The sequence below is a fragment of the Rhea pennata genome, chromosome 1, assembly GCF_028389875.1.
Source record: "Rhea pennata isolate bPtePen1 chromosome 1, bPtePen1.pri, whole genome shotgun sequence".
In the NCBI taxonomy this organism is placed as follows: domain Eukaryota; kingdom Metazoa; phylum Chordata; class Aves; order Rheiformes; family Rheidae; genus Rhea; species Rhea pennata.
This window is the reverse complement of record NC_084663.1, coordinates 116,610,929-116,629,159: the sequence shown is the minus strand read 5'-3', so window position 1 is coordinate 116,629,159 and position 18,231 is coordinate 116,610,929. Positions and strand designations below refer to the sequence as shown.

Here is an 18,231-nt window from a genome sequence, read left to right as displayed (position 1 = left end):
GGAAGAAATAATTTCAAATTATAAAGTGGATGTAATTTGAAGAACTTGTTTCAGACCCAGGCTTTTCTCAACTGACAATCTTAGGCCAAAAATATTCTTTTTCTTTCTTTCTTTCTTTTTTTTTTAATTGCAATAAGCTTAAAAGAAGGGGAAGAAAAAGTAGTATTGAAATGTAAAATGAATCTTGAAACTTTGTTTTCTAAATTAAGGTTTTCCCACATAGGAATCCTATATCATCTAGTATATTATGAACATGAATTTTGTGAATTGATGAAACTATAACATTATTACATGACTTCCTCAGCTTCCTCAGTAAAGAAAATCTGAATTTAGAAAAATGAGAACAGGAAACACTGTAGGAGAAAAAACATTGGTGGAATTGCTTTGTTTTTCAGTGCTCACTTTTGCAATGTTAGTATTATATTCACACTGGCTTTTTGGTTACACTGTCATTTTTGTGTTGTGGCTAGTAATTTTTGATCATGAATCTGGAAAATTTGGTTTTTATAAAAGATATGTTCTAAAAATTTCATCTGTAACGCTTCCAAATTCTTTTGACCTGCATATAAAAAACCCACATCTGTTCACATTCTGCTTAACCAAAACTCATTGTTCTAAAAAGATATAGATATATTATTGGAGTTGTGAGTGAGATTCTGTCCCACAGGCTTTATATATATATATATGTAGCATTTCTGGTTGTCACAGAAACACCTGTTCCACCTGTTTGCTGATTCATTTGATTATCAGCTTTTGCCAGCTTAGTTAATAGGATCATGTTTCCCCCCAGGTTCTATATTTAGCAATTTCCACCATCTTTACCAGCAGGTTCTGGAATACTTGTCTGAAATTTTTGTGGTTGTGCTACCTTTAATATGCTGTATGCTCTGTAGTCCAAGCTGAGAGTCTGTCTTGTTCAGCACATGCAGTGTTTGCAGAAATTGGTTCAGATTCCCATGACTTCAACCAGCTCAAGAGGGAACATGAGCATAAGAAAGACCTGCTGGAAAACAGGCATGAACTTCTGTCTGCTGTAGTGAGGAGAGGGAGCTATGTGTGTACGGAAGTGAAGCGTAGTGCTGATATACCGTTGTTTTCTGTTTTGTGCTGACCCGCAATAAGTAGAAGGGTTTTTGTCTCATTGTTTTCAGGTGGTTCAAAATAAAAGTATCACGAAGACCCAGAAAGTGCGTTTTTTTACTGCAGAAGTGTTGAATCACATAGCTTCTCTTTACCGTTGGAATGGGATTACTGATGTCAGCACTGAGGATTTCAAGGTCTGGTAACTTGCTTCTTTGTAACTCGCAGTCCTTTTTCTCTTTTTTTTCTTTCTTCTGCAGCCCACAGTTTTTGGAACAGCTCATCTGAGGCTAGAGTAATTGAGGAGTTCAAGAAGAGGGCTCTGCAGAGACTACTTAAAAAGAAACCTTGACTTTCTGTTACTTCTTGCCATTTGAGGAGGAGGGATTGTTTCCCCTCCCTGATTGCCTGAACTCTAGTGCTCATCTGTTAAGGAGAAATGAGGGTCTTGATGGAAGTACCATAATCTCCTGCCTGGTCACATTTGTCTCTCTATAGGAGAATATGATGGGAGCAGTGTCCTTACCACATGCTCCATTTCCATCCTACAGACTGATCTGCTATAAGAGCTAAATCCCCAAGATGGTGGCGAGCATTTTAAGTTTGCGTAGTCTGAGAGATTTTCTGTGTTTCTAAGGATTGATCTGTTCTTGATTCTACTAGTCCATGAAATTACAATCCTGAAGTTATAGATGAGGCAAGAATCAGGGCCTCAGAGCTGGTGTGTGTTAGTAGTGGACTGTTTCTGCTGAAGGTATTTTGCCATCTACTCTTCATAAGTAGGTTACTTTTGTTGTTGTTTTATTGTAATCCTTTCTTTTCCATCTTGATTGTGGGAACATCTGCAGCATGGTTCTAAGCCTGATGCAAAGCAGTGGAACATCTTCCTGTATTTCCACTGGATTTTTGCATTGATTAGCCCTTACTTTTTAGAAGCCCAACTGTTCTTCATGAAGAACTGCCTTCTTTTACTTCCTCAACTGGATGTTTATGGCTGTGTCATTCCAGTTCTGAGATACTGTAAACACCTCTTGGAGATCTGTTTCTGGCAGGAGACTGTTTCGAGCTCTGCAAATCTATAACCTCATTCATAAACATGCGTTTCAGTTTGGAGTATTTTTAAATTCTTTTAATTCCATGGAGTCCTTTTAAGCCATATTTTTCATGGTTTCCCAACAAAAATCGCCAAGGGACTTTTCGTTCATAGGAATTGTGTTGGATGTAAAAGGTGAACATAACCTGGATTAAATTTTTTATTTTTTTTTCTCCATTTTTGCTTGATATTTTGGTCCCTTCTTCCATTTTTGTATCATGTCTGCGATAGCATTCATGCCTCACTCACTTTTGCTGAAATGCTGGCATATTCAGTGCATTGTTAGCAATCTGTTTTTCATGCCCTGTATTGAAGTTGTTCCATCTTCTGCCAGATCGACCCAAAGAAAATACTATCTTTGTTTCACATGCTTTGTGGTAAAGGATACGGTGATCTTTTTTTCTTTTCTTTTCTTTCTGAACTTTCTTGCTCTGAATCTGGGCTGTAAGGTTGAAAGTTAGACATGTCAGATTTGATTTTAGATCCTAGTCTTTGAAGTCCCAGGATGACCTTGCTTCAATTTGTGTAAATTTTACATCACTAATTTTCTTTAGCTTCACTTTTCTCTGTCTTGATCTAGCTGGGTTCTTACCAAAAAGCTCTAGATCAGTAATGCCTTATTGATAGTAAACACATACCTGAATTTGGGGAAGGGGGGCAGAGTTTGCTTTCTTTGAAACAAAGTATTGTAATATTTTATGTGTTTAATACAAAAACTGAGATTCACTGTGCTAATCTGAACAAAAGCCAAACTATCTTCTGGCATTTCTGTATAAAAGAATTTTATATATATATATATTCTGGCTTTGGTCTAAAGACAAAATAGACATGTTAACACAGTGCTACACCAGATATACTAATAAATGGGTAGATACTAAGTTTGGTCATAAGCAGCTCTGAGCTTTCTGTATCTTGCACTAACACATAAGTAAACACACACTTTGAAATATCTCATCTGTCTGATGAAGCCCTGTTAAATCTGCAGCATACCTTTCCCATATATATATATATATATATATATATATATATAATATAGTATAAAAGAATTCAATTTCATAAAATTTAGAGAAAAGTGAAATTGATGTAAGATTTTCTTATGTGATATTGAAAATCATATGTCTTTCTGATTTCTTTTGGGTTTTATAGGTAACTCAAGGTTCTGAAGAGGTGGGAAAGGTCATCGTACGAGAACTTGTTCATAATTTCTTAATGGATCTCTGCTGCTCTCTAAAACACGGCATAACTTTCTATGATCCAAGTCTTGGAACTTCTGGCAGGTAAGCTGCCAATCACCTCTGCTAGGTTTGCGCTAAAAACAAAAGAAACCTTTCCAGGCATCTTGTTTGCCCTTCCAGGCTTTTGCAAGTAACTTTACTCAGTCAGTTCTGCTTCTATCTCAAAGAGTTGTGGCAGAAGAGAAATACATTGATTAAATTTCTTTTTGTATTTCTTCTATTTTAACTTCCGAAGATCAAGCTATTAGGTCTCCTTATGTCTCTCTACTCTAGTAGGCAGAGTGCTCTGCCCTATTCATAGGGGCTTAGAGGCAGTAGTTACCTTCTTCCTCTGAGCCATCCCCATGAATGACTAAATAGACACCACATCTGTTATTTTAAGGTGTGATCTTTGGATCAGAGATTTTTAATATGAGCATAAAAAAGAAAGCTGTAATGTAATCCAGGCTGCCATTAAGTATCCAGCCTAATTTACATTTTGTAGAACTACAATTTATCCCAGATTTTGGTAGAAATTCACCATTGATTTTTGTAATGCCAGAACACCTAATCTGGATAAATCTATTGGCCATACAGTTTCCATTGGCTAACCAGTTAAAATGTGTATACACTCAAATTATGACTGATGGGTAAAAATTTTAACTCTTGTAATTTCATGGAGGGATTCTCTTAAGGTGATCTTATGCTTCATCAGCTGGGCAATGAAGACATTAGGTGGTAGTACGAGGTACTAGTACTGAGTGGTACTGGAACAGGATGTTTCTTGCTTTGAGCAAAATTTTAACTGGTATTGTTCTGAGGCTGGCAGTGTTCTCACTTTGTTTAGAGACATGCGGGAGAATGAGACAGAAAGACCACAGAAAATAACTTCCCTGTGTAATATTAAGCTGTAATTCTATGTTTTAGCTGTGTGAAGTTTGTTTTAGAATATTTTTGAACATTGTTCAGAATGTTCCCTTTTAATTATTATTTGTCATGCAGAAAACTTGCAGCTAAATTAAGTTCTTACTCTCCTTGGTATAAACTCAGGAAATTATGGCAGCAGTGTGAGAGGTCTTGGATTTACCCTGGTAACAGTTAGAAGAGATGCAACCTTTTGCATTGCAATATCAATTTAGAGTCGTAGAGTTAACATCACATGTAAAATATCCAAGTAGAGATTTTAAAGTATATTTCTCATCTTCAACAGAGGAGGAAATGTGGTGCTTCTGCGCTTTCTGCTTGGTTTAAAAACTGCAACAGAAGATGAAATGGTAGCTGACCTTGTGGTGAATATTCTTAAAGTGTGCCCAGATTTACTGAACAGGTACTTTAAGGACACCCAGTATTCCTTTGTTCCTAGACTGAAGTCGGCTTGGATGGACAATATCAAGTTACTAAAAAAGGTAATAGTATGAATGATGCACGGCTCTACTCCACAGAAATTCTAATATTCTCCCCCCCAACTGAAGTAATTTTAGTTATTAATCATAATAGGACTGATGGTAAATCAAACATTCCTGCCCTAGAGAAAAGCTATTAAACAAAAGAACTTGGTAGTAGATGGGGAGCCTGCCTTTGGTTCCAGTTGTTTACAGACAGCTATTGCAATGCATTACAAGTTCTGCCATTGCTGTGTAAAATTTACTACTTTTGGGTACTGACCAAAGCCACATGGGCCTAGCCAGCTTGCGGTGTAGCCATGTTAGATGTAAACTAATTTTGAGTTTGTGATCTTAGCCTGGGTCTTGCTAGTGACAAGTGACAAGAGTTCATTGATTTCAGGGGAACTAAGCTGATGTCAGCTGGGGTGGTAGATAAGACACATTCCTCTGTATCTGAAGATATATTGTGTTCTAAGCTGTAAATGCACACTGCTGTTTTAGAGAGTTTATTGAAATCACTAAAAGGGCAGACAGGCACTGTATTTCAAAAAATAATGGTCTTAAAAACAAACCAGTTCAGCAGTGGAGAAGTTAGGTGATTGAGGTTTAACTGAGCTAAACAGGAAGAACTTAATGCTTCTGAAATAACAACATCAATTACTGTAGGTATGTTAGGAAAGAAGCAGTAGGATACTGTTAAATGTTGCAGATAGTAAATGGAGGGGGAGAGAGAGAGGAAGAAATGGCATCCTGTTTTCTGTGAGTGCTAAGGAAAATGAAGCATGGTTCAGAGCCACAGCTGCTTAAAAATAGTAGACATAGGGAAGGTCATTTGGTAGAAGGCTGCTCTCAGAGCAGGAGGCTGTATAAACATTTAGCTGAAATGGGAAAGAAGGAATTGGCATAAGAAGCAGTAGGAAACCTCCTGTTGATCATCTTGGTTTTCAAGATGAAGCAGCATAGCAGCTCCACTAGAAAATTGAATAGGAATTTGGGGGATGCTCTGTAGCATTCCTACATTGAAATTGATATTTAGTACTGTTTTTACTACTTCTGACGAATAGAAGCTCTTTTACAAAATGCTCCCCAGAAGAAGCCGTTATTTGCAGAATTGTGTCAATTTTTATTGAGCTGTTGTTTTTATTTCAGATATATGAAGCTCAACCAGAGATTTCCAATTCTTTTAAGACTACAGAGTTTATTCCTCTTCCAAGGCTGCTTTCTATGGTGATGGTAACAACCGTCCCTGCAGTGTGCAATAAAGTAATGTTCACCCAAGGACTAAATGTAAGAACAATATGTAATTTTTCTGCCCTCATTAGTACTGTTTAGGTGTGTGATCGTCCAAGAAGCTTCTTAAGTTGATTACTTACGTTTTATATTGTCTATCCCAGCATAAAGCTAGTACAGGGGAGCACTGAAACATGAATTAAATCCTATTGATAGTGCTTCCAAGAGCCAGTCACAAACCTGTTCTTCCAGTAGTTTGGGCTGGAAATCACAAACTTGCAGATTCTTTTCCTGCAAGGCAAGCTTTAGGAAGTAAATAACTTATTTGTGAATTTTAATATATGTTCAGCATATGGATTGTGTATAAATCTTAAGAAGCACTGAAGCGTCATTAATTTTACTTACCTCTCTTAGTTACCCAGCAAAGTAGTGAAGCACAGCATCCTGTCCCTTATATCAACAGTTCTGAGAAGAGCCTTGAAGAATATTGAGTACTGTTTGAATGAAGAAATTTGGCAAAAGTCAGAAATCTACACATTGTCAATGATGCAGGAATTTGTACAACTCTACAGAGAAGCCATCAGCAAGGTATGAAGTAAAAAGAGAGTCAGGACATAGACTGAGTCATTATCTGGCAGATAACTACACCTGTGCTGCACTTTCTGCCCAGTTGTTTGCAGCTTGGGAACCACCAGTAGATGAAGTGCCATTTGAAAGGGGTAGGGGACTTACAAGATGTTAACAACTGTTGTGGTAGTAGATCACATTGTCTAATGAAGATGGTCAATGGAAATGCTAATGACATTTTGTTATTGGACAAGCTTGTAACATTGACAGCTATTGTGCTGCAAATGTAACTATTAAATTCCAAGAGTAGCTTCAGGAGGAAATTCTCCTCTTAGGTAAACTATAGCTAGCAGAGTTCATCCAGATCTATAAGCTACTAGGCAAGCTAGAACCTGGACTCAAAATTTACTGTGAAGATGGGAGGAAAAAAAAAAAAAAAAAAAGAAAGTTTAAATATTTAGCAGGTAACTTTTTCAATAGAATTCTCTTTTCCAGTATTTATGTTCTACAGATCTGAATTAAACTACTTGATTTCAGATCTTTTTCAGATTGCTTCCAAGATCAATTGCAGACTTTCTGAAGAGCAGCAAATCCTATCATTGATTTGTTGAAGCAGATTGGCTTTCTTTAGCACAGGAGATTTGTTTTGATTTACTCTTTTTGCCTTTAGCTTTTACCAGACATGAACAATATAGTAGCTGTCTGGCAGTCGCTTCTGAAGCAAGAGAGAGAACATCATGATGGACAAGAGGAGAAAAAGGAAAGCACTATCACTGTGAAGGCAGTGACTGAATTAGCAGAAGTTGCTGAACCACATGGTAAGCAAAACAGATGGAGTTATCCCTTCTTACTTTGTGTGGATGAGTGTTGTGAAATTGTCCTCCCCATGCTAGGTAGTTAATTTCAGCAGAGCTCAGATATCACTCCTAGCATTTATATTCAGCTTTGCTTTGTTCTGTTCTTTGGGCAGTGAGAATTGGCAAATAAGCTGGCATTGCTACTAAGAAGTTATGTGGTCTGACTTTTCTGCTGACCCTGCTGCTCGTATGCTAGTACAAGCATTTTGCAGCCACAGAATAAAACGGGCAGGGAAACTGACCTGTCTGAAAAATAACTGAGTTTTGTTTTTTTCTTCCTTTGAAGTTTTTTCTTCCCTCTCAGTCAAGATTTTCCATGAGATCATTTTGTGAGCCTGTTAGCTACTGTGGTTACCCAACTGCTTGTGTTGCTGTAGCACAGAGGTGGAAATGTTGTTGGAAGAGGAGGAGAGGTGTGGAGTGAAGAGTTCAGTTGTACTTTCACAAAAATTAAACAGTGTCCCTCCCAAAGGACATACCTTCATAGTCCCCTTGCAGGGAGCTGGAACTGTTAGCACTCTCCATAGCTTAGCTAGCAGGCTGCAATGTTTTACTTATTGACTGAAGATGATCTTAAAACAAGCATCATGCCCTTCACAGGGCACACTCCACCTGGGACATCCTGGAGCAGAGGGATCATGAGCATGTGTCCTTCTGTGTATGGCCTCATGCAGCAAAATAAGCTGTCAACACTGACATCCTAAAGGATCTTAATTGGTAGGGTGCCTGCTGAGACCAATTAAGTAGTTCATCTCTTAAAAAGCTACTACTATAGTTTCTCTGCACGCTAGGGGTGATAATACTGTATCAGTTGCCCTCAGCTCACCTTTTACAGGTTTATTTGCAGTATGACATCTAGAGAGGTTTTTTTAATGGAAGCTGAGACTGGCAAAGAGTGACAAAGTTTATGCATGGCATCCATCCAGTTTTTCATGGCTCCCTGAGGCAGACCCAGTTAGCAGGAAAAAAATAGGTGTAAAAAAAAATTGGCTATCCTTCACTTATTTTGTTTCCTTTCATTAGAGACTGGATAACAAGTGGCTTTTATGTGTCCTCACGTCATAAACTAAAAGAGTATTTGGCTGCTGAAATGGCTTTTCCTTAGAAATAAGTGGCTGCCTTAGCTAGGGATGGCATTTCTCTCATACAGATTTTTGTTGGCTTCCTCCTCCCAGGAGTTCACATTTTAAAAGTATTAATTATGAGAAGAGAAAGAAAAAAACTTTTATCTGATAAATTAGTAATATATTAGTGTACCGTCTTTTGTACTTCCCACAGTCAAACCTACCTGGCATTGGCTAAAAATACAGTCTTCCAAAGTCAGCATCCTGACCATATCCTTTCTCTCACTTTTTTTCTGTTGTTCAACCTTAAATTGAACAGCAGTGGGACTGATTGGATTCTTCTAATGGGTATCAAAATATTGAAGTTATCTTTATATATGTAAGCACTTTACAATCAAATTTAAAACGGCAACTGCCAATTTAAGCACCGAGTAAGATGATTTAGTTTTGAAAGTATTCAGACAGTAATACTAGGGGAGGAAACTGGGAATTCTGTAATGATTTTTTTCTTCCCATTATTTTGTTAGTCAGGAAGATAACTGATCAGTTCAGAGGCAAGTCTATTGGAAATGTAGTCAATAATTCTCATGTTGGATAATGTAGATGCTGCACTGTGCTTTCTTGGTATAAAGGAAGGAGAAACTAGGTATGTCAACACTTTTTTTTTTTTTTTTTTTTTTTTTGCTTAGGTTCAGATGATGCCGAAACACTCTTTCTGAAAGCTGCGCTACTTCAGGTCATATGCCTTTATCAGAAGGTTGTGCCCCACTTAGTAGCACGGAGCAACTTTGATTTTAGCAAACTGCTTAAAGGTATGTTATAGGTATTTCTATTATCTTCACTGCTTTTACTGACTATTTGCAAAGTCCCCAGCAGAACGTTTACTACCACTATTTATTTACTGCATAGATAGAGAAAGAACAGTTTTTGAAAAGTAACTTATTTTAGTTTCTTCATTGGATTGCCATTTATTATTGCTGTTTGTGCATTGCTCTGGCACTCTCTCCTCTCAAATTCCATAGCTGTTCTGTGATGCTCACTCTTGTTGCAAGATGAAGGTTGCATTGCAGTCTTCCTTTTGGTGTGTGGTGATATTCTTGCAAAATATTTTCCTCTATGGGGTTTTAATTCTAATGTTTCTGAGGAAGACATATATCCAATTCTTAATGAGAATATGGGTCCAAAATTCCTGTAGGAATTCCTATGTCAGTAATCCATTATAAGGAAGTTATTTCACAAAATCACAGAATAGTTGAGGTTGGAAGACATCTGGGAATATCATTTAGTCCACTCACACTTGCTCAAGCAAGGTCACTAAGAGCATGTTGCCCAGGACACCCTGTCCAGATGACATTTGAACATCACCAAGTGTGGAGACTCCACAAGCTCTCTGGGCAACCTGTTCCAGTGCTCAGTCACCCTTGCAGTAAACAATTTTTTCCTCATATTTAGACAGAACTTCTTGTGTTTCAGTTTGTGCCTGTTGCCTCTCGTCCTGTCTCTGGACACCACTGAGAAGAGTGTGGCCCCATCCTCGTAACACCCTCCCTTCAGATATTTATACATACTGATATGATCTCCCCTCAGCCCGCTTCTTTTCCAGGCTAAACAGCCCCAGCTCTCGCAGCCTTTCCTCATAGGGCAGGTGCTCCAGCCCTCTGATCATCTTCGTAGCCCTACACTGGACTCTCTGCAGTAGCTCCATGTCTCTCTTGTACTGGGGAGCCCAGAACTGCACACAGTACTCGAGATGAGGACTCCCCAGGGCTGAGTAGAGAGGCAGGATCACCTCCCTCGACCTGCTGGCAACGCTCTTCCTAATGCACCTCAGGATACCATTGGTGGTCTTGGGCACATTGGTTGGCTTGCCCACCAGAATCCACAGGTCCTTCTCCACGGAGCTGCTTTGCAGCACGTCAGCCCCCAGCCTGTACTGCATGGGTGCATGGGGTTATTCCTCTGAGGTGCAGGACTCTGCGCTTGCCTTTACTGAACCTCATGAGATCCTCCTCTGCCTATCTCTCCAGCCTGTTGAGTTCCTTGTGAAAGGCAGCACAGTCCTCTGGTGTCAGTTTTGTATCATTAGCAAACTTACTGAGGGTGCGTTCTGTCCCTTCATCTAGGTCAAACTTTGCAAACTTTTCTTAGCTACAAATGATACATTTTTTTTTTTTTATATAGGATGGTTCATAGAAGGTTTGAGGAGGGGGGAGAATCACATACAAATTCACCAGTCTCCTCTGGAAAAATCTTAACATTTAAGTAATTTTTCCACTTTACTTTTATCATGACTTTTGTAATATGTAGGGAGAAGAGCAGTATTCAGCATGGTATTACCTCCTGAGGAAAATCTGTATCAGGAAGCTCATTAGCAGTGTTGCTATATTTTTGTCACTGATGTTATGTTCACTGGGGGGGATTCCTTTTTGTATAGCTAAAGTAAATAGAGACATTCTGTACCCATTTAATGCAGTAAGGATGATGAGCCACAATTTATGGGTTGTAGACAAGATCTTCCAGTACTGCTTTTGGCTATAGCAAATACAACCATTTAAAATTGAGACTGGAGGAGAGAGTAAAATGTTGTTTGGTCAGTGTTGCTGTCCATGGGCCAGCAGAGCCTGTAGGCCACCAAACTAGAATAAATGTCTGTGTTCTAGACAGGTCTTGTATGCATAAGAATGGGAGTTATGTAATTGCCTTAATTAAAGTTTGTTAGGGGAAAAAGAGTTTTTAAACGAAAAAACTCTGAATAAACAATTTCATGCATGAAGTTTTTTTTCTCCCTCTGTCAAAGCATATTTAGTTGACCTGTATATTTGGTGACTCACAAAATCACATACCCTGTTTATCCTATTATTTCTGATATTGATCTGTTTTCTTTGTTTTTTTTCCCCCCAAAATGGACAAAAGGCAGGACATCTCTTCATGAGATGGAAGTCTTTTGATGGTATGTTTTGTTACAGTATGAAATAGTGAAGTGGAATAGGATAGAAAAGAAAGTGTCATTCTCTCAAAAACTTAATAAAGCAAGCCTGGATATTAATTTTGATGAAATGAGATATTGTAGAATATGATGGTGTAAGGTAGAAAATCTTCTTTCAGGTGCCACTTAGAGTTCTGTCATTCCTTCCCCTGATCAGAACATGCACTCCAAAGGCAGTATGTTTTTCTACCTTGTAGCAATGTGTGTTTAAACAGCTGGTACAATTTTATTGTTTGATCTTACTGTTGATTAAACTTTGGAGTGATGCTACCTTATTTAAATTCACTCTTCTGTCTCTAATGTGGACCATGAAGATACTATACTGAGTACAAAAAGCACACTAACACCAAAGTTTTATACAGTTGTTCTCAGACTGCAGTTGAAGTGCGGGCAGGTTAATTTTTTTGGAGCACACTGAGAAGGTCTCTGCATGGCTCTGTGACCTGTATGTAAGCTGGTTAATTCTGAGGCTATGCAATGGCAGTCATTGTAAACAGATGGTAAAAATGATGTGGAAAAAGGTGTAAGAGTGAAGTTCTGTTGCCTGTAACAGATTTTGTAATAGTGTAAGTATTAACATTTATCATTGGATTAAATTCTAAAGTTTTATTCTATCTTCTTCACTTCCTGTAGTGGACAGGTTTTCAGGGTTGCTGAAGTTGGTGGAAGACTCTTGTATTCCTGTGCACCACTGATAGCTGGTGACAGGGGCAGGTGTTATGCTCTTTCTGCTGAGGGCTGGGTTGCTGAGCAGCCCTAGCTCATCTAAAATCAGTAGTAGTCGGGGATCATGTGGCTTGAAAGTCTGTGAATTGCCTCATTGTCTCATACTGATGTTTTGAAACCTTATATAGTTTGTGTTCCTGAAAATCTCAGGAAGAAATATCAGTGTTGATTATATTGCTTTCAAACCTCAGGTATCGTCACTGAAAAGGGCCTCCGAGAGGAGATCCCTCCTGTTCTGCAGTACCATATACTGAAGGTGGCCTTGGAACTGCCCGCAAATAAATTTGCATGGTTCAGAGTGCAGGTAAGAGTCTTCAAGGCAAGTTTATGTTTCTTTGACCTGTTGTCCTCAGATCTTTACATCTGGCACTGAATAATTTCAAGCTAGTCCCAATCTGTATGCTTCGGCAGGAGACCTTTTTTTAATGCCAGTAGGAATTGTAGCCTTAACGTTAGTGAAGAATCCTTTCTGAACAGAGAAGTTTTTACATGAGGAAAGAATTTTTTGTCTGCCCTGAAGAGGTCTGGGAAAAGTCCCTTCAGCTGCTCCTGTCCTTGGAGAGGGGCAAGAGTGAGAACTTGCTGATTTCTGTTTGGTTGGAAAGCTTGAGATTACAAATCAAGGGAACAGGGGGAGTATTTCCATCCATTCCCAGTGAAGAATCTGATATTTCTTAAGGATGTCTCTTCTCTCTCTAGTTACTGTAAACCTTCAGGGCTCCTCCTTTCTTCTTTACTACAGATCTGTAAAAGAAAGCTGTAGAGAGCCTGTCTGGAGAAAGAAGTGGCATAGCTTTAGGGGAAAGCAGAGGGACCTGTGGGTTTGCGACAATGATCTTGCCTAGCAGGAGGTTTTCTGTCCGTCCCATCAGCCATGTAGGAAAATTGAGGAGAACTACTGAAGTATATTCTTGTGGCTTTGCCTTTTTTAGTATACACGGCTTTTAACAGAAGAGGTAAAAGCCAAATCTAGCAGTGTTATTGAGAATTAGGCTTGTTAGGTATCAAATGCACGTCACTGAGAAAAGCAGAGGAAATGAATAAAGATCGTCATTTAATGTTTGGAAAGTGTTCAGCATCCCTATGACCCTGTGACTTGCAGTGTTTTCCTGTTCCTTGGGGATCAAATTCAGTCTCTCAAAGAAATACAAGAAAACAGATCTATAAGATAGAATGGATGATGGTAAAGGGAGGTGGCTTTATCTTGCATGCTCAGGTTAGTTGCTATTTCTTCTATTCCTCACTTCTTCCACTTTGCGAAAGCTATTGCATTCATCTTACTGGCTCAGTGAATGCAAAAGTGGTATAAATCATGCAACTCATTTCCAGTCATGATATTTTGGGATAGGTTTATAAAAACAATCTACTTCAGTTATGAATCTGTGTCAATGCAATGTAGTATTGTGCAGTGTTACTCTTCCAGGGGAATTTTAATATATTGTCCTTTTAGGATGTCTCTGAGACAGAGAAGGTGTCTGGTGAAAAATCGGTATTCTACTTGCTGATGAAAATGTTTGTTACAAGTAACCGTTCTCATCTGAAAATATCAACCAAAAAACTGATCATCAAGGTAAGCTTTTGATCTGAAATACTAGGATGTTCACTATATTCCATTCTCCTAAAATTTCAGGATTCTAAAGATTTCTGTTAGGGCAGATTCCTTGCATCTTAGGAAAGGAAGCTGTGTGGCCAGCAAAGCCTTTTTTCCCATTTTCTGTGACTGTTATTGGAAATTGCTGTAAACTACCTACCTATTAGCTAAATACTCTGTCAACTGAATACTGTCAATTTTCTGCAACAGTTGATGAAAAGGAACAATGAGGAAAATATCTTTTTAATGATTGTCTGTTTCTTAGGGTCAGTTAAATGTTGTGATGCAGTAATAAATGGCTGTAGTTTGTGTTGATATTGATCAAGCAAAGATTAATTTTGACTTTTTTAAAATCCTGATGTGTAATGTGTACTTTGTTGCTTTTTCCTTCCTGAAACTTCATACATAGCTAGTTTGATCTGCTCCTGCAAAATAGTCCAGTTTGATTACAATCTTAACTCTGAAACAGGAAGTACCCTTGTCTTAAAAATCAATTAAAATCCCCTTCTGTGCATTTAAATAAGAGCTATTTATCTTTTCAGAAATGCTAATCAATTGCAAATCTCATAAGAGGAGTAGGAGGCTTCAGTATCTATTTAAAATGGGGCACTTTTTAGATATTTAAATGTGGATAGAGACCTATATTAAAAACAAAACAAAAACAACCCCCAAAAGTCCTACAAGCTTCTGAACAACCTGACCCAGCAGGAACCAGGGTGACTTTGTTCAAAGCCTTGTAGTAACATGAACATATGAATTTCTGCATGCAGTTCAACCATGGGATGCAGTTGTAATGCCCAGTCCATGAAACCAAAGTTACAGTGATTGGATTAGGTTTTAGTTGCACTTAATCCCTGGCACTAGGATGTGTTTTGGAGACTAGAGAGTGACTGCTTTTCTCAGAGGAGCTCTATTTCTAGGCTTGTGCCAGAAATAGTGTGATGGTTCTCTTCCTACATAGTGGCCCTCCGCTGCTGGGGAATGAGGTTATTAGAATATGATTGATGTCTCTGCAGCAGTTAAAGTGTGCCTCCAACCCAAAGACTTGAATTCACTTGAATTTTGTCTCCCTCTCAGTGAAGGTACTTACATAGAAGTGAGATGTAGGAATCATGTTCCATTGTAGAGCTGGAGTTTTGTCTTTTTCAATGGTTTGTAGTGCTTTGGATCAGGTCACTCATATTTAGGAAGTACCATCACTTCTCTACTAGAGAGATGTGAAACAAAATGCTGTGCAGCTCTAATGTCAGGGGATTACTGAACTTGCACCCACGGAGCTTACACAGAGCATGGATTTAGTGTCAGGCAGCATTTGGAGCCCTGTGGGTTTTCTGCTGGGACTGTTTTTAGCAGCTTCCGTTGGCAAAGCTCCCATCTGAAACTTGCAGCCTTTGACAAAGGCAGGGTGGCTTTGTCGTGCAGTAATGAATATCTCAATCAAAACCCACCTAGTGTAGTTTTTCCAGTGTATTTGGATTCTTTTGCTGAGTGGCGACGTGGGCTGTTTGACTCATTCTTATTTTGTCTTTTACTTTCAGTCCATTACATTTTCTCTGAAAAGGAGACAGAAGCCGTGAAGTTAGGCAGTTAAGTTAGTTCAGAAAGGCTGCTAAGAATAGAAGTTAATGAGTGTGTTTTGCTTGTTTTTCAACACAATGCCATATAGTTGAAAGGCCTTTTTTCAGATTTCATACTCTGTTCCTGTCTATTTTCATGAGAGCTGCAAGTATATTTCTATTTTGAGACTCTGCCAAAAATAGTTAATTATTTAAAATGAATCCTCTCTTTTTTTTTGTTAAATGAATTGTCCTGTTAGATTCTTGTAGGCAGAGGTGTTATTTTTATACCTGCTGGTGGTGTACACAGAGTAAATTTTCATGAAATGAACAGTGCTAACTTTCTGTATTTTGGGTGTGGGGAGAAACAGACATAGATTGATCCCATGTAACTTCAGGCATTTAACTTATGTGCCAGATTTAGGAAGCTAGTAAAGGTTTCTTCTGTTGATAAGAGTAAGGGTAGGTAGTTCTACAAAGGTGTGCAGTTCAAATCATCTGTCAATTGGATCACCCTTTGGATGGCAATTCCTCCTTTCTCTCTCTCTCAGAGAGGGAGTATGGGGTCACCAAGTTCCTAATTTAGATGCCTCAGTTAAGAGCCTGAATTTAGATAGGATGAATGTGGGCAAAAATTTATAAATGTGTTAGTGCTTATTACTTCATGGTGGTATAATTATGTCCATCCCCTACCCACGCTGTTCCCGAGTATGTCTGTGTTTCTCCCTGAATCTTGCTGTGGTCAGAACCTACTATTTATTTGTCTGTCTACCTGTATGCCTTACTCTCTTAAGCAAAAGTAACCTTGGTTTGATTTAATTGAGCAGTGATTTTCCTTTTTATTTTATCAGTAGTATTAAAAAATCCTTTACCAACTGTTTTTGAGAGTTTAGCATTTTTTCCTTTCTTTTTGTTGCTGTAATGGCATTGTGTGGTCATGAAGAAGTACAACCCTCTGAAAGTAGTATAGCCTACTTCACTGAAATTATAAGAATAAGATTTATTAATGTGGAAGGAGTGTTCTGTGTCAGGACTCAAACTTGAGTTTGTGCTTACTGACTGCTGATGACCGAATGACTATACTTGATTGGACCAAAAGTCCTTCTAGTGTTTTATTCTAGCTCTGACAGTGGCCAATGCCTTTGGGTGAATCTTCTTTCCAGTATGTGAGACAATATTGTAATAGGCCCTGTTGCAGGGAGCACATCTGGTGTGTCAGGTCACATGCCAATGGCGGGAGCAGGGAGCCTAGCTCCAGTGTAGCTGTATGAAGTAGGGCTCTTGCAGGCTGTGACCAGTAAGATGGATTAGCCCCTGGCTGTGGCACTGTGCCACAGCTGAATCTCTTCCTCTGCACACCTGGACTCTGAGCAGTGAAGTAGCAAAGGGCACAACAATCTCCAAATCCAATACATGTTGACCCTAGCACATGCTTAGGCCCAGTACTTGTGTCCTGGATGCTCATAGAAGTCACATATTCCAAATGCATGTGAATAAAAGTTCACAGGGAGATCATTAATGTGCTTAGTATCCGTTCAGGTGAATAGCTGTTGGCAGCATACTTGTGTGGCTGCATGTTGGATCCATCACATCCACACAATTAGTGTGAGGATGGGAACCAGCTGGAGCTGTATTTGGTTTATGCTGCAAATATCAGGTGAGAGGAGGGCAGGCTCTGAGAAGACGGGAGCAGAAAAAAAGTTGCTTCCAGTTGTGAGAGAGTAAACCATGTTTTGCCTCTTACTTGCATCGTCCTTAAACCCTTGCCCTTTTTTGCCCCAAGCCTGCTAGTACAAGGACTGTGATGAAGATACGAGTCCTTGATCCTAGTTAGGCTGAAACCAATTAGTGTAGTCTTGGGAGGCTAGTTTTTGTTTTTAAGTGTCTTACAATGGTTTTAAAGGCTTGTGTTTGTCTTGAGATTCTGTTACGTGTTTAGAGTGGCCTTGGTGGGTGGGAACAAGCGCTCTTGAATGGAGGAAGATGCGAATGGCAGGTATTTCTTTTCATTAATCTGTTCCTCCTTTCTAAGAAGAATAAAACATTAAAGTTGCTATACAAGAGGATTTGTGTTTTACCTCTCCTCTTTCCCTTTGTTTTTCTGGACAGGTTTTACATGACAGCGGAGTGTTTGAGTATACGTGGAAGGAACTTTCAATTTGGCTGGAACACTTGGATAATACAAAAGAAGACAGAAAGGAAGCAGTGATTCAATTTTTGGAAAGGGTAACAACTGTTCGAATTAGCTGGATAAACAATGTCAAGAATAGCATTAATGGAAACTAATTATTTTGTTGTTGTTGTTGAGAAACCTTTCAAAGAGCACTGAATGAATCCTGAGAAAGGCAGTGATTGTTGTTCTTCGCACAGAGCTGATATCACTGTTGTCCTGGGTGGGAGGAGGGTGAAATGATCTGGGGGAAAATTAAATCCAGAATGATAAATTGTTATTACAGCACTGTTGACATTAGGGCAAAGTGTTGGAGGGTAGCTCTTACATATCTGCTCTTTTCTTTATGTGATAGTATCAGACAAAATTATCAGACTTAAGTAAATTGCAGTCTTTTAAAGAAAAGTTGACATGTCCTGTTTACTTTTCAGAATTAAAGCCCGGTGCTTCCTTTTGATTGTGATTCTCAAGGGACTCTGTGGTAGCACTTTGGTGTGAAATTGCAATGAGTGTTTCTTTCTTGATCAGGTCCAATATCTCATCTACAGCAATATCTGTAGGCACATACCTATTTGATAGGAATGATGATTTGTCCTTAAAAATTTTCCCAAATTTCGACCACTTTCAGCCCAGGGTCTTTTTTAACCAGATGTGGTTTCTGTGTACCTCATAAGCTGGGCACTTATGTTTATCTCTCGACCTTTGTTAACAG

The 18,231-nt window shown here is 38.8% G+C and overlaps 1 protein-coding gene across 2 annotated transcripts in view; it reads left to right on the top strand.

The window, feature by feature from the left end:
- URB1 (URB1 ribosome biogenesis homolog) overlaps nt 1-18,231 on the top strand; it is a 57,831-nt gene that overhangs the window by 8,487 nt on the left and 31,113 nt on the right. For both annotated transcript variants that reach the window (XM_062598315.1, XM_062598325.1), the window contains exons 7-16: nt 1,152-1,277; nt 3,320-3,450; nt 4,598-4,793; nt 5,922-6,059; nt 6,417-6,590; nt 7,240-7,387; nt 9,180-9,302; nt 12,394-12,506; nt 13,653-13,772; nt 17,459-17,575. In XM_062598315.1, coding sequence (XP_062454299.1) covers nt 1,152-1,277; nt 3,320-3,450; nt 4,598-4,793; nt 5,922-6,059; nt 6,417-6,590; nt 7,240-7,387; nt 9,180-9,302; nt 12,394-12,506; nt 13,653-13,772; nt 17,459-17,575 — 1,386 coding nt within the window. The remainder of the gene's footprint in view (nt 1-1,151; nt 1,278-3,319; nt 3,451-4,597; nt 4,794-5,921; nt 6,060-6,416; nt 6,591-7,239; nt 7,388-9,179; nt 9,303-12,393; nt 12,507-13,652; nt 13,773-17,458; nt 17,576-18,231) is intronic.